Source organism: Castor canadensis, chromosome 5 (assembly GCF_047511655.1).
Source record: "Castor canadensis chromosome 5, mCasCan1.hap1v2, whole genome shotgun sequence".
Classification (NCBI taxonomy): Eukaryota; Metazoa; Chordata; class Mammalia; order Rodentia; family Castoridae; genus Castor; species Castor canadensis.
In genome coordinates, this window is record NC_133390.1 from 45,828,839 (window position 1) to 45,844,251 (window position 15,413).

The 15,413-nt window shown below is 34.5% G+C and overlaps 1 protein-coding gene across 5 annotated transcripts in view; it reads left to right on the forward strand.

Annotated features, from left to right (window-relative positions):
• Positions 1–15,413, forward strand: part of Epha6 (EPH receptor A6) — a 933,912-nt gene that overhangs the window by 779,454 nt on the left and 139,045 nt on the right. For 4 of the 5 annotated variants that reach the window (XM_074072946.1, XM_074072947.1, XM_074072949.1 and 1 more), the window contains one exon: positions 5,328–5,537. In XM_074072946.1, coding sequence (XP_073929047.1) covers positions 5,328–5,537 — 210 coding nt within the window. Of the gene's footprint in view, positions 1–5,327; positions 5,538–6,368; positions 6,522–15,413 lie in introns of those variants that run through there. The other variant, XM_074072950.1, reaches the window with a different exon arrangement.

The following is a 15,413-nucleotide window of genomic DNA, read 5'->3' on the forward strand; positions in this document are numbered from 1 at the left end:
TATAACAGTTTTAAGCAAGTGACAGAGTGAGGTTTATGTTTTCCTATGATCTGAGTTTATTTCTTAAAAAGAAAAATTGTTAGATAATGCTGTGTTGGCTTTAGGACAGTATTGGCACTCAAATCCTACATGTGACCTAAACTTAGGTCAAGTATAAGATGAAAGAACACCACGAGGCTCAAAGTGTCTGTTGGTACAACTCATGGGGTGAGGCCTTGAAAACCACTGAAAAGAGTTTGTGTTACTACAGATACAACATGATATGCCAGTGACCTCAGCACTGGGGAATGTTATGCTCTGGGAGGAGAGCCTGATGGAACTCTGAAACTTTCAGAATAGCAGACATGAGTATATTTAGCAGTCAGGTTGATTCTGAGCAGTCAGGTTGAGAGCAAAGAAAGAGCATGGTAAAGACAAACAGAATTCTAGTTGCTCATCAAATGCAGTGTATAAATGTGCCACATTCACTCTTTTTCATTTGAATCTGCCTTTCTGGGAAGAAACAACATGTCATAAAAAAATTCAGTTTCCTTTTGATTAATCTCTAGTAGGAAGCCCAAAACTATTAAATCCCAGTGCACTCACATTTTTCTCCTACCCTCATAAACAATTCAATGCAACTTAAATTAATATTTATCAAGTGTTATACAATGCTTGGCAGCATAGTGGATACTGTAGCAACATGTGCATGGAAGCAATGCTAGAAATCTCTGTATAGCTATCCTTATCTCAAGCTAGCAAAAACTCTGTTCTTTCTTAAAATAAATAAATAAATAAAAGATAAAAAGCTGTATCCAGTCTTAAGAAAAGAAACAGCCTATATTATACAGACAACAAGCATAATACGGCAGTAGAAATCACTACAAGATGCTATCAAAGATTATTTAATTTAGTCATTTACTAAGCATCTGCCATATTCAAAGAAAACAGTATATCCTAAACTAATCTTGAGGAAGCTATACTGACAAGGACTGGAGAAAGGATGTGTGTTTCATTTGAAAAGAGAGTTACATTGTTTCTAAACAATTAAATTTGTGTCACAACTCTTTTTTTTTCTTTTTTTATTATATTCATATGTGCATACAATGTTTGGGTCAATTCTCCCCCCATCCCCCCAACCCCTCCTTTACCCCCCCTTTACCCTCCCAACCCTTCGCTACCAGGCAGAAACTATTTTGCCCTTATCTCTAGTTTTGTTGTAGAGAGAGTACAAGCAATAATACGGAGGACCAAGGGTTTTTGCTAGTTGAGATAAGGATAGCTACATAGGGAGTTGACTTGTATTGCTTTCCTGTATACATGTGTTACCTTCTAAGTTAACACAACTCTTGTATAAATAAATGGGGCTATTCCTCTCAGCCAGACATAGATGAATGAATACTTCATTAGTTTTTTTGGGAGTGTTCTTGTTTATTTGGTTGTGATTTAATGGCTTCAAAGGGCTATTAGACCACAGTTCATTATGCCAAATTATGTTGCCCAAACTTGTCCAGATGGAGGCAAGTTTTAGATCAGCCCTTTTTCCAATGATTTCAATAGATAAGAACACATGCTAATTAAACTTTTAGAGTTCAAATCCTAATTCTACCACCTAGTGGTTATTAAATCTTGTCATTCAATTTTACCATCTATAAGATAGTAAAAATAACTACTACATTTATGTCTCCCAGTTACTGTGAGGATTAGACGAGATAGAACCTATAAAGACTTTAGATGTGTTTTAAGAATGTTAGCTGTTTTTCCCAAACAATGTAATAGCAATCAATATATACATTCCAAAAAGAACGCAGAACTATATTTTGGAGTTTCTTTTTCATCAGGCTCACATTTTATAAACAGACATAGAGATTGTCACAGGCTAATAATCTGGGAAACAGATTATAAAAAGGATATTTACATGCAAGAACTTTTTTAGGTGAGCTTTCAGGATCAATTCCCTATTGCTATTGCTTCTGGAGTTTTGGAAGCAGATAGCTGTGGGACACCTTTACAGGGTCAGCCTGAATCTAGTGTTTGTGGATGTACAAGAGTCCAGCCCTTTTCGCTCAGGTTTGGCCAACACCAGATCCAGAGTATCAACACCCCGTAGGACAGCTGAAAGCCTTTGTTGTGAATACCCTTCCCTTTAACTTCCCTTGCTGCCCAATCCTGCTTTTATTCTTTTCCTCTTAAGTGTTCATCCTGAGAGTGTAATCACAGATCAAGATTTAGCAAAATTGTTTTACTGCTTCACCAAGGGTATTCTTAAAAGAAACTAGGAGGTTTTTTGGTTTTGTTTTGTTTTGTTTTTCCATGAGTGCATGTGGCAGAGAAGAACATGAAAATACGAGTACAGTTTGATCTGCCTTGACTCACGTTAAGGCTCCTGCAGTTTTGCCCATCAGAACTTTGTACCATTAGCACGAATAACACCCTAGTGAAAAAGGTAGATCCATGTCTTAGCATTATGAAAATAGTTTTGACCTCATAAACTCCAAAAATACCTTGACCAACTGAATTGAAAATTAATGAATACATTCTGTAGCCCTATGAAAGAACATAGAGGGAAAAGTTCAGATTGTTTTCATGCACCAAAATTTCATTTTTTAAAATGATAGTACTTATCTTTATTAGAAACCTGATTGCTACATGGTTATATGAATGTAATTAATCCAAGACTCTTCATATATTGCAAACATGAGTACTTAAAATAATCACTTAAAAATCACCTGCATATAGCTAAACAGCAGAATTAGCTCAAATATCGATCAACTGGTGAATGAATAAAAAGGGAATAAATTCTCTTTAACAATAAACATAATAAAGTACTGGCATGTGCTACTTTGTGAATGAATCTTAGAAACATTATATTGGTGGAAAAAGTCACAAAAGACTACATACTATATGATTCCACTTATAAGAAATCTGCAGAACAGAAAAGAATGTAGATTAGTGCTTGCATTAGGGTAGTGGGAAAGTGGAAGGAAGTAGAGAGAGACTGGTAATATAATGAGTATAGGACTTTCTTGGGGGTGTGGAATGTTTTAAAATTGGCTTTGATGATAATTTCACAACCCTGTTAATACATTAAAAACAATTAAATTGTATATTTTTTAAAGTGAATCTTATGGTATGAGAATTACATCTCAATAAAGCTGTTAAAATAATTTTTTCCTTTTTTTTCAGTCCTGGTGTTTTAATTCACAGGCATCAAACTTGCTAGGCAGGCAGGAACTCTACCACTTGAACCATGCCCCCAGCCCAATAATTTGGTACTTTCAGCCACCCTCAGAATAGATAAGAAATTATATTTCAATTTGGTGTCCATAATTATTTCTCTTTATGTATGTAGGAGTTTATGTTGGCAATAGATTTTTCAGGAATTGAAAGAAGAATTTTCTGAACCATTATAATCATAAAAGTTTCATATAAAAGTAACAAGGATTCATTTATTAAATAATCACATTATTAAAATAATTCAAGAGCTCTGCTGTGCTTTGTGATTTATGTGACCCTCTCTATAATTCTGAGTTATGTGACTCAGAAATATTTGTTCTTATGGAACAAATAATGAAACCAAGGCACTCTTTAGTTTTAAGGTAGTCTATTTACATTTCCAACACTTAGAAATTCTACCTGACAAAAACCATGATATGAGGCAGATTCATTTTTTGAGATAAAAGAAGTACCTTTTAAATTTTAGTGCAATGCTTTCTAAGCCAAAAGAATTTATGCTTTCAATTCTACTCAGAAGTTTTGAGGTTGCTAATAGAGGAGCAATAGGTAGAGCACATGATAGAAGAGGCAGATTTCATCTAATAGTGCACTGTCTAAGAAGATGGATTAGAGACATAAAGAGCTAATAACACCAAAGATTTTCTTTGCTAGGTTATCTTTTGTACATTAATTATACAGAAGAGCCTGCTTAAATGGATACTCTTGCTGTAAGAGTGCTTTTTTTAAGAGAGGGTTCTTCTCCTTACTCTGTACTTGAGTTGGGAGATATTATCGAAAGAGATAAGTTAATATAGTAAGACCCAGTTTATTTCATTTGTAGTATAAGCTCATTCATTTAACTGACCAATGAATCACCATTGTAGAGGAGACTGTATCACTGTGAACAACATGGTCAGATCATCCCTGTGCTTAAACCTATGCTGCAATTTAAAATCAAACGTTACTGAAGAAAAATTTTAAGAACTCTTACTTGTACTTCTACTCTATGGTACAGGTAATATAGCCCTATCATGTCTTTGTAGATAATCATTTTTAATAGCATTCATGAATGAATTTTGCCTGATGTATAAAAACAACTTAAGAATTTTTCACATTTCCATAAAACTCCAATAAAAACAACAATCTCCAAATAACTAACTAGAACAATATGCATTATTTGTTAAACATAAAATATTTTAATTTTTATCTTCTCTAACTTAAGGGTACAGTTTGTATCTGATTTTGTGAGTGCATGCATGTTGCACAAATTACAATTGGATTTTATTTTTACTCTTGTAAAACTTACATTGTTTTTAAATCAAAGTAGAGGTGATAACAATACCCTGCCTGTCTCATTTTCACACTATGGTGTTTAATCCTCCCAAGCAGGAGCTAAAATGTAGTCTTGCTTTCAGCCAATTGCCAACAACTTCTTTCCAATTTGTCCTATATAATGAAAATCTAATTATTTTCTGTTTGCTTGTGTTTTTATTTCTTCTGCAGCTTTCCTTAATTTGTTTCTTGTTTATGCCATCCATTTTTCTTTTTACTTAGTGGCCTGGCCTGGCCACCATTTTTCATGGATTTCTAGTTACCATAAAAGTTTCATCCAGTTGTAGGCTTTGTTGTTCTTCTACCAACCTATACAGCTGATTCACATCTTACAACTATGGAAAGTATTCTATTTTTTGCAGTAGTCATTGTTCTTACATTGTTTGAATAATTAGTTCCCTTTTGTTACTAAATTGTTTTAAAATCCTTTTTTTCTGTAAAATTTTCTGGAAATTGTTTCCCTTCTGTCTTCTATTTAGTTCTCTTCCATCACTTTCAGCTAGATTTTCCTGTTTTTTTAAATGTCAAATGGGATAAAGAAGAATGATGGAGGGGGTGAATTCAAGTATTATATATGTGATATATTGTAATTACCTTTGTAAATGCCACAATGTACCCCACCTAGCACAACAATAAGATAAAAACATCAAATTCTTATTATTCCTTTATGAATATGATCAACAAACTTGATGTTTATCTTCAATGGATCCAGCAAAATAAATTCAAGAGTTTTACTTACTATATACACATATTTTCACACTGTGAATCAGTCAACTTGAACAACTGTGATTCTTTTGCAGAAACATGATGGCCACTTCACAGTCATCCAGTTGGTCGGTATGCTCCGAGGCATAGCTTCAGGAATGAAGTATCTTTCTGATATGGGCTATGTTCATCGAGATCTAGCAGCTAGGAATATATTGGTGAACAGCAACTTAGTATGTAAAGTTTCTGACTTTGGTCTCTCCCGTGTGCTGGAAGATGATCCAGAAGCTGCTTACACAACAACAGTAAGTTTATATACGCCCTTTTCCAATATGCTTTGATTTGTGTGTGTGTGTGTGTGTGTGTGTGTGTGTGTGTTGTTTTTAATGTTATTGGAGTAATTCTGGGTTTGTTTTCCTAATTTTCTGCTTTAATTTATCATTTTCCTAATACAATTACTTAATTCAGAAGCATGTGCTATATGTCAGGGCCTAGTTTAAAAATGAAATTTCTTATATCTGATTATTTCCATTCTGATGTGCAGGGACTTTAACATCATCCTTGAGGTCTATGGCATGACTGCCCTCACAATAAATCTGCCTTTGTCTGAGGGATTTTTTGGTGTTTCAATAATTATCTCCGTTAAATAGAGTTCTTTACAGGCCAATGATGCATCAGCTAATAACAGAATGATAAGGACTCAGTGGCTCTGAAATGACTCTCTTTTAAAATGAAATAATCTGATCATTCTTAAAATGAACAGTATGAATTTCTTTGGAGATATATAAGTACTCTCAAACTTTTTTCTAAATAGTATGTGGGGAAAATGTGAGCAGGAATAAAAGGCTAAGGCTTTATAGCTAAATTATCGCCCATAAATTATATGATATCAATTTGACCCATGAATAGTTTAAATATTTCTGAAAGCAGTTTATTGTATTGATGTCTTTGGATACTATTTTGAAGACTTTATTCTCAACATCTCTGTATGCTAAATCTGAAGATTTGTAAAATTATAACTATACTTGGTTATTTCTTAAAGAAAACCTTCGTTGTTGATTCATCTGACAGTCAGCTTCAGTGAAAAACGAGTCAGTAAAACCATTAAAATATTTTTATTCTATTCTTTTTTCTAGCCCTGCATATAATGTTAAGAGATGAAACTCCATTACTTAAATCCCCTTTACTTCACTGTCTACAAACTTTTTGGAAACTTCACTATCCTCAATTACTCCAGGATGAATGGAAGTTTAATATATGAATGAAGTATTTCAAGCCCTTCCTAGGTTTTCTCTGCAAAATAATGTTAATTTGACAGTATTTTTATAATTACTTTAATAAAAAATGCACTTCTATGAAAATAAATTAATCTCTGAGTCTCACATGTAAGGTAGCAGTACCTACTGATCTTTTAATGTAACCAAAAAGCTTCATAGAAATCAAAGTCTATCAAGTCTTTAAAATATACTGCTCAGATTAAAAAAAAACAGAATTTTCAAATCCATGTTCTAATTGTAAAATATAATTGTTTTTATTTTTCTTAAGGCCTTTATTTTCTTCTTTCATTTTTTTGAATTTATATACTAGACTAATATACCAACCTCCAACCCAGATTAGTAGTCAAAATTATTATATAAAACCCATCATATATAATACTTATAAATATTGTAACACATACAGTCTACTCAAATAAAACAGGAAATAAGTAATAAACTGTTTGATGATAGGCCCAAAAAGATATACTTGAAATCTCTTATTAAATGTTTAACTGCTTTTTAAAACTAGGAATCTCATAACTGGATTTAAAATACTAATAAAATTGACAGGTAATACAATTTTGATGCCTATACAGATTTTATTGGCTTGAATTTAACCTCCAGACTCTAGACATTTTCTGTCTTATGTGGTTGTTGAGGCTAAGAAGTCTGGAGCAGTACTGTTATAAATTTACAACAGACTATAAACTTAAACAGCAATTCAATTAATCAGAATATTACACTCTAAAAACTGGTTCAGAAAAGCTATAGATTATGTCTAAATTTAAGAGTTACCAACTAAATGACAAAGTGATCAAGTACTTTTTTAAAAAATTCTGAGATTACCTTACTACTTAAAGAATTTTGAGGTTCAAAATATTTTCCATTTGACTGTTGACTTTATAGTCATCATGGATATTCAAGACATAAAATAGCAAAGTAATTCTCTTCAAAGAGCATATGCTTTGGCAGAGCACACAGTCTCATGCTTCCTTATAATTCAATGTGCTAAGTGATGTCTGTCATAGAGATATAAAAAAGAAATATGGCAAGAACAAAGGATGAGAATTCAACTATGATATATTATAAGAACTCTTGTAAATGTCACAATGTACCCCTAGTACAACAGTAATATAATAATAAATAAATCTTTTAAAATAAAATAATATTTTTTTTCCTTTATTGTTGTGATGGGTGGAGGTACATTGTGGAATTTATACAGGTTCTTACAGTGTATCAAATATATCATACATGAATTCACTTCCTCAGTCATTCTCCTTCATCCTCCCATCCCCTGATTCCTCAAGTAGTTCCAACAGGTATCATTTTTGCATTTATTTACACGTGTACACATTTTATTGCACTGCATTCTGAAAAAGCCTCCCCAAAAGATAAACTTTGAACCAGGTCTTTAAAAAATGCATTTATTAGAACAAAGGCCTTACAAGTGATGAAACAGAAATTTAAAAAGACTTGAAAATGTGGGGGAGTAAGTGGGTATATTGATGGAAATGTGGACAGTTTGAGAAGAGAAGGGGCCATGAGAAGAAAAGGGGACAAGTTTTTCAGGAATAATTGTAAAGGTATTTGAGTGGCACTCCAAGAATTTGAAGTTTCTTCCACAGCAGCAGATGCTGGTTTATTCAAACAAAGAAATAACTAAAATAGATGCATGTCTTAAAATATATTGTCAAAAAGTAAAGAAAGGGAGGAGATAGTGAAGCACAAGAGGAGTGGTAGCAGGAAAGTCAGTTAGGCATTATTGCTGTAGACCAGAAAACCATATGGCTTTAATTTGGGCTGTGGCAGTTGGAATGAAGAGGAGAGGAGAGAGCTGAAAATCATTATGATCATATAATTTTCAAGATTCAGTAAGTAATTTGATATAAATTATAAGGGAGAAGGAAGATTTAAAGGTTACACTAATCTGTCTAGATAAAATACCTAATAAACAATATACATTATTAATCAAGACACAGGATCCCTGTTAGAGATTGCCAGGTTACCAGCATTAGATTACTAGCAAAATTACAAGAAAAAAAATCATAGTTACTCAATCTCAAAGTCATTAAGATAATGCCAGTAAACATTGACATTATGCCAAAACTTTATATAAAACTTTTCAGATTTTATATAAATGTACTTAGCCACCAAAGACTTTTTATATTTCCAGGTAAAAGAAATGAGATAGTGAGAAAATGTACTGCATAGTGAAGATAAAGCTCAATTTCAGCAAATCCTTTTCAATAAAATGTAGAATGGTCATTTATATGAAAATTATTTTTTTATGAAAAATGTTTCCATGAAAACGACTTAAAAGAACAAGCTCTTTTGATTGTTATTTTAAAAGTTTGGTTTGAATTTTTTCTTTTCGCTTTCCTGTGTGATTTTTTTTTCTTTTCTCCTTTTATTTTATCATTTTTACATTTACTTACATGTGTATGCATTATTTGTGCCACCTCCACCCCTCAACTCCTCCTGCTTCTAGGCAGAACCTGTTCCACCCTCTTCTCCAATTATGTTGAAGAGAAAACACAAGAGATAATAAGAAAGACATATCATTTTTACTAGTTTGAGATAAAGATAATTATGCAGATTCTTAGTGTTGCTTCTATGCACATGTGTATTGCAACACACATTGATCCATACCTACAAGACCTCTACACTACTTCCTAGTCTCCTTCCCATATTGGCCTCTTCCAATTTAGGATTACTTTATCCTCTCCTCAACAGGGAGCAAGTACATCAACCACATTCAAGTTTTAGGTTTCCTTTCCTTTTCTTATTTCTCCTGTGTCTACTCTCTCTCAGTGTGTGACCCATGTCCAATAATATCTCTGCATTTGTTTTGAGTCTATAATCCACATATGAGGGAGAACGTGCAGTTTTTGGCCTTCTAAGCTTGGCTAACTTCACCCAAGATGATGTTCTCCAGTTCCATCCATTTACTTGCGAATGGCAGAATTTCATTCTTCTTTGTGGCTGAGTAAAATTCAGTTGTGTATAAAAACACATTTTCTTGATCGATTCATTGGTTGTAGGGCATTTTGGTTGTTTCCACAGCTTGGCTGTTGTGAATACTGCTGCAATAAACATGGGTATGTAGGTGCCTTTATAATAACTTGAGTTGCATTCCTTCAGGTATATCCCTAGGAGTGGTATTGCTGGATCATATCGCAGATCTATGTTTAGTTTTTTAAGAAGCCTCCATATTGTTTTCCAAAGTGTTTGCACTAGCTTACATTCCCACCAGCAGTGTATGATAGTTCCTTTTTCCGGCATCCTTGTCAGCATTTGTTGTTGGTGGTGTTTTTGATAATAGCCATACTAACAGGGGTAAGGTGGAATCTTAGTGTGGTATTTTTTTTTTTTTTTTTGGTTTTTCTTTTTTTTTTTTTTTTTTTCATTTTTCTTTTATTATTCATATGTGCATACAAGGCTTGGTTTATTTCTCCCCCCTGCCCCCACCACCTCCCTTACCACCCACTCCACCCCCTCCCGCTCCCCCCCTCAATACCCAGCAGAAACTATTTTGCCCGTATCTCTAATTTTGTTGTAGAGAGAGTATAAGCAATAATAGGAAGGAACAAGGGGTTTTGCTGGTTGAGATAAGGATAGCTATACAGGGCATTGACTCACATTGATTTCCTGTGCATGGGTGTTACCTTCTAGGTTAATTCTTTTTGATCTAACCTTTTCTCTAGTTCCTGGTCCCCTTTTCCTATTGGCCTCAGTTGCTTTAAGGTATCTGCTTTAGTTTCTCTGCATTAAGGGCAACAAATGCTAGCTAGTTTTTTAGGTGTCTTACCTATCCTCACCCCTCCCTTGTGTGCTCTCGCTTTTATCATGTGCTCATAGTCCAATCCCCTTGTTGTGTTTGCCCTTGATCTAATGTCCACATATGAGGGAGAACATATGATTTTTGGTCTTTTGAGCCAGGCTAACCTCACTCAGAATGATGTTCTCCAATTCCATCCATTTACCAGCAAATGATAACATTTCGTTCTTCTTCATGGCTGCATAAAATTCCATTGTGTATAGATACCACATTTTCTTAATCCATTCGTCAGTGCTGGGGCATCTTGGCTGTTTCCATAACTTGGCTATTGTGAATAGTGCCGCAATAAACATGGATGTGCAGGTGCCTCTGGAGTAACAGTCTTTTGGGTATATCCCCAAGAGTGGTATTGCTGGATCAAATGGTAGATCGATGTCCAGCTTTTTAAGTAGCCTCCAAATTTTTTTCCAGAGTGGTTGTACTAGTCTACATTCCCACCAACAGTGTAAGAGGGTTCCTTTTTCCCAGCATCCTCACCAACACCTGTTGTTGGTGGTGTTGCTGATGATGGCTATTCTAACAGGGGTGAGGTGGAATCTTAGTGTGGTTTTAATTTGCATTTCCTTTATTGCTAGAGATGGTGAGCATTTTTTCATGTGTTTTCTGGCCATTTGAATTTCTTCTTTTGAGAAAGTTCTGTTTAGTTCACATGCCCATTTCTTTATTGGTTCATTAGTTTTGGGAGAATTTAGTTTTTTAAGTTCCTTGTATATTCTGGTTATCAGTCCTTTGTCTGATGTATAATTGGCAAATATTTTCTCCCACTCTGTGGGTGTTCTCTTCAGTTTAGAGACCATTTCTTTTGATGAACAGAAGCTTTTTAGTTTTATGAGGTCCCATTTATCTATGCTATCTCTTAGTTGCTGTGCTGCTGGGGTTTCATTGAGAAAGTTCTTACCTATACCTACTAACTCCAGAGTATTTCCTACTCTTTCTTGTATCAACTTAAGAGTTTGGGGTCTGATATTAAGATCCTTGATCCATTTTGAGTTAATCTTGGTATAGGGTGATATACATGGATCTAGTTTCAGTTTTTTGCAGACTGCTAACCAGTTTTCCCAGCAGTTTTTGTTGAAGAGGCTGCTATTTCTCCATCGTATATTTTTAGCTCCTTTGTCAAAGATAAGTTGCTTATAGTTGTGTGGCTTCATATCTGGATCCTCTATTCTGTTCCACTGGTCTTCATGTCTGTTTTTGTGCCAGTACCATGCTGTTTTTATTATTATTGCTTTGTAATATAGTTTGAAGTCAGGTATTGTGATACCTCCTGCATTGTTCTTTTGACTGAGTATTGCCTTGGCTATTTGTGGCCTCTTGTGTTTCCATATAAATTTAACAGTAGATTTTTCAATCTCTTTGATGAATGTCATTGGAATTTTGATGGGAATTGCATTAAACATGTAGATTACTTTTGGGAGTATCGACATTTTTACTATGTTGATTCTACCAATCCATGAGCATGGGAGATCTCTCCACTTTCTATAGTCTTCCTCAATCTCTTTCTTCAGAAGTGTATAGTTTTCCTTGTAGAGGTCTTTCACATATTTTGTTAGGTTTACACCTAGGTATTTGACTTTTTTTGAGGCTATTGTAAATGGAATTGTTTTTATACATTCTTTTTCCGTTTGCTCATTGTTAGTGTATAGAAATGCTAATGATTTTTCTATGTTGATTTTATATCCTGCTACCTTGCTATAGCTATTGATGATGTCTAGAAGCTTCTGAGTAGAGTTTTTTGGGTCTTTAAGGTATAGGATCATGTCGTCTGCAAATAGGGATATTTTGACAGTTTCTTTACCTATTTGTATTCCTTTTATTCCTTCTTCTTGCCTAATTGCTCTGGCTAGGAATTCCAGTACTATGTTGAATAGGAGTGGAGATAGTGGGCATCCTTGTCTGGTTCCTGATTTTAGAGGGAATGGTTTTAATTTTTCTCCGTTAAGTATAATGCTGGCTGTAGGTTTGTCATATATAGCTTTTATAATGTTGAGGAACTTTCCTTCTATTCCTAGTTTTCTTAGAGCTTTTATCATGAAATGATGTTGGATCTTATCAAAGGCTTTTTCTGCATCTATTGAGATGATCAAGTGGTTTTTGTCTTTGCTTCTGTTAATGTGGTTTATTACGTTTATTGATTTTCGTATGTTGAACCACCCCTGCATCCCTGGGATGAAGCCTACCTGGTCGTGGTGAATAATCTTTTTGATGTGTTGCTGAATTCGATTTGCCATTATTTTGTTGAGGATTTTTGCATCAATGTTCATTAAGGAGATTGGCCTATAGTTCTCCTTTTTGGAGGTGTCTTTGCCTGGTTTTGGGATAAGTGTAATAGTGGCTTCATAAAATGTGTTTGGCAGTTTTCCTTCCCTTTCTATTTTGTGGAACAGTTTAAGGAGGGTTGGTATCAGTTCTTCTTTAAAGGTCTGATAGAATTCAGCAGAGAATCCATCAGGACCTGGACTTTTCTTTTTGGGGAGACTCTTGATTGCTGCTTCAATTTCATTTTGTGTTATAGGTCTATTCAGGTGATTAATTTCCTCTTGGTTCAGTTTTGGATGATCATATGTATCTAGAAATCTGTCCATTTCTTTAAGATTTTCAAATTTATTTGCATATAGGTTCTCAAAGTAGTCTCTGATGATTTCCTGGACTTCCATGGTATTTGTTGTTATCTCCCCTTTTGCATTCCTAATTCTACTAATTTGGGTTTTTTCTCTCCTCATTTTAGTCAGGTTTGCCAGGGGTCTATCGATCTTGTTTATTTTTTCAAAGAACCAACTTTTTGTTTCATTAATTCTTTGTATGGTTTTTTTGGTTTCTATTTCATTGATTTCAGCTCTTATTTTTATTATTTCTCTCCTTCTATTTGTTTTGGGGTTTGCTTGTTCTTGTTTTTCTAGGAGTTTGAGATGTATCATTAGGTCATTGATTTGGGATCTTTCAATCTTTTTAATATATGCACTCATGGCTATAAACTTTCCTCTCAAGACTGCCTTAGCTGTGTCCCATAGGTTCCGGTAGGTTGTGTTTTCATTTTCATTGACTTCTAGGAACTTTTTAATTTCCTCTTTTATTGCATAGATGATCCATTCTTCATTAAGTAATGAGTTATTTAGTTTCCAGCTGTTTGCATGTTTTTTGTCTTTACTTTTGTTGTTGAGTTCTACTTTTACTGCATTGTGGTCAGATAGTATGCATGGTATTATTTCTATTTTCTTATATTTGCTAAGGCTTGCTTTGTGCCCTAGGATATGATCTATTTTGGAGAAGGTTCCATGGGCTGCTGAGAAGAATGTATATTGTGTAGAGGTTGGATGAAATGTTCTGTAGACATCTACTAGGTCCACTTGATCTATTGCATATTTTAGATCTTGGATTTCTTTATTGAGTTTTTGTTTGGATGACCTATCTATTGATGATAATGGAGTGTTAAAGTCTCCCACAACCACTGTGTTGGCGTTTATATATGCTTTTAGGTCTTTCAGGGTATGTTTGATGAAATTGGGTGCGTTGACATTGGGTGCGTACAGATTGATGATTATTATTTCCTTTTGGTCTATTTCCCCTTTTATTAGTATGGAATGTCCTTCTTTATCTCGTTTGATCAATGTAGGTTTGAAGTCTACTTTGTCAGAGATAAGTATTGCTACTCCTGCTTGTTTTCGGGGGCCATTGGCTTGGTAAATCTTCTTCCAGCCTTTCATCCTAAGCATATGCTTATTTCTGTCGGTGAGATGAGTCTCCTGTAAGCAACAAATTGTTGGATCTTCTTTTTTAATCCATTTTGTCAAATGGTGTCTTTTGATGGATGAATTAAGTCCATTAACATTAAGTGTTAGTACTGATAGGTATGTGGTGATTCCTGCCATTTAGTTATCTTAGTTGTTTGAAGGTTTGATTGTGTGTACCTAACTTGATGTTACTCTCTACTGTCTTGCTTTTTCTTATCCTGTGGTTTGGTGCTGCCTGCCTTTTCATGGTTAAGTTGGGTGTCACTTTCTGTGTGCAGGATCCCTTGCAGAATCTTTTGTAATGGTGGCTTTGTGGTCACATATTGTTTTAGTTTCTGCTTATCATGGAAGACTTTTATTGCTCCATCTATTTTGAATGATAGCTTTGCTGGGTAGAGTATCCTGGGGTTGAAGTTATTTTCATTCAGTGCCCGGAAGATCTCACCCCACGCTCTTCTTGCTTTTAATGTTTCTGTTGAGAAGTCTGCTGTGATTTTGATGGGTTTACCTTTGTATGTTACTTGTTTTTTCTCTCTTGCAGCCTTCAATATTCTTTCCTTAGTTTCTGAACTTGTTGTTTTAATGATGATATGTCGTGGAGTAGTTCTATTTTGATCTGGTCTGTTTGGTGTCCTGGAGGCCTCTTGCATTTGTATGGGAATATCTTTCTCTAGATTTGGGAAATTTTCCATTATTATTTTGTTGAATATATTACGCATTCCCTTCGCTTGCACCTCTTCTCCTTCTTCGATGCCCATGATTCTCAAGTTTGGTCTTTTGATGGAGTCAGTGAGTTCTTGCATTTTCTTTTCACAGGTCTTGAGTTGTTTAATTAGTAGTTCTTCAGTTTTTCCTTTAATTACCATTTCATCTTCAAGTTCTGAGATTCTGTCTTCTGTTTGTTCTATTCTGCTGGATTGGCCTTCCGTTTTGTTTTGCAGTTCTGTTTCGTTCTTTTTTCTGAGGTTTTCCATATCCTGGCTGTTTTCTTCTTTATTGTTGTCTATTTTTGTCCTGAGTTCATTTATCCATTTATTCATTGTGTTCTCTCTTTCACTTTGGTGTTTATACAGTGCTTCTATGGTTTCCTTTATTTCTTCTTTTGCTTTTTCAAATTCTCTATTTTTATTGTCTTGGAATTTCTTGAGTGTCTCCTGTACATTTTGGTTGACCCTATCCAGTATCATCTCTATAAAATTCTCATTGAGTACTTGTAGTATGTCTTCTTTTAAATTATTCTTGTGGGCTTCATTGGGTCCTTTGGCATAGTTTATCTTCATTTTGTTGGAGTCTGGCTCTGAGTTTCTGTTCTCTTCATTCCCCTCTGGTTCCTGTACTAATTTTTTGCTGTGGGGA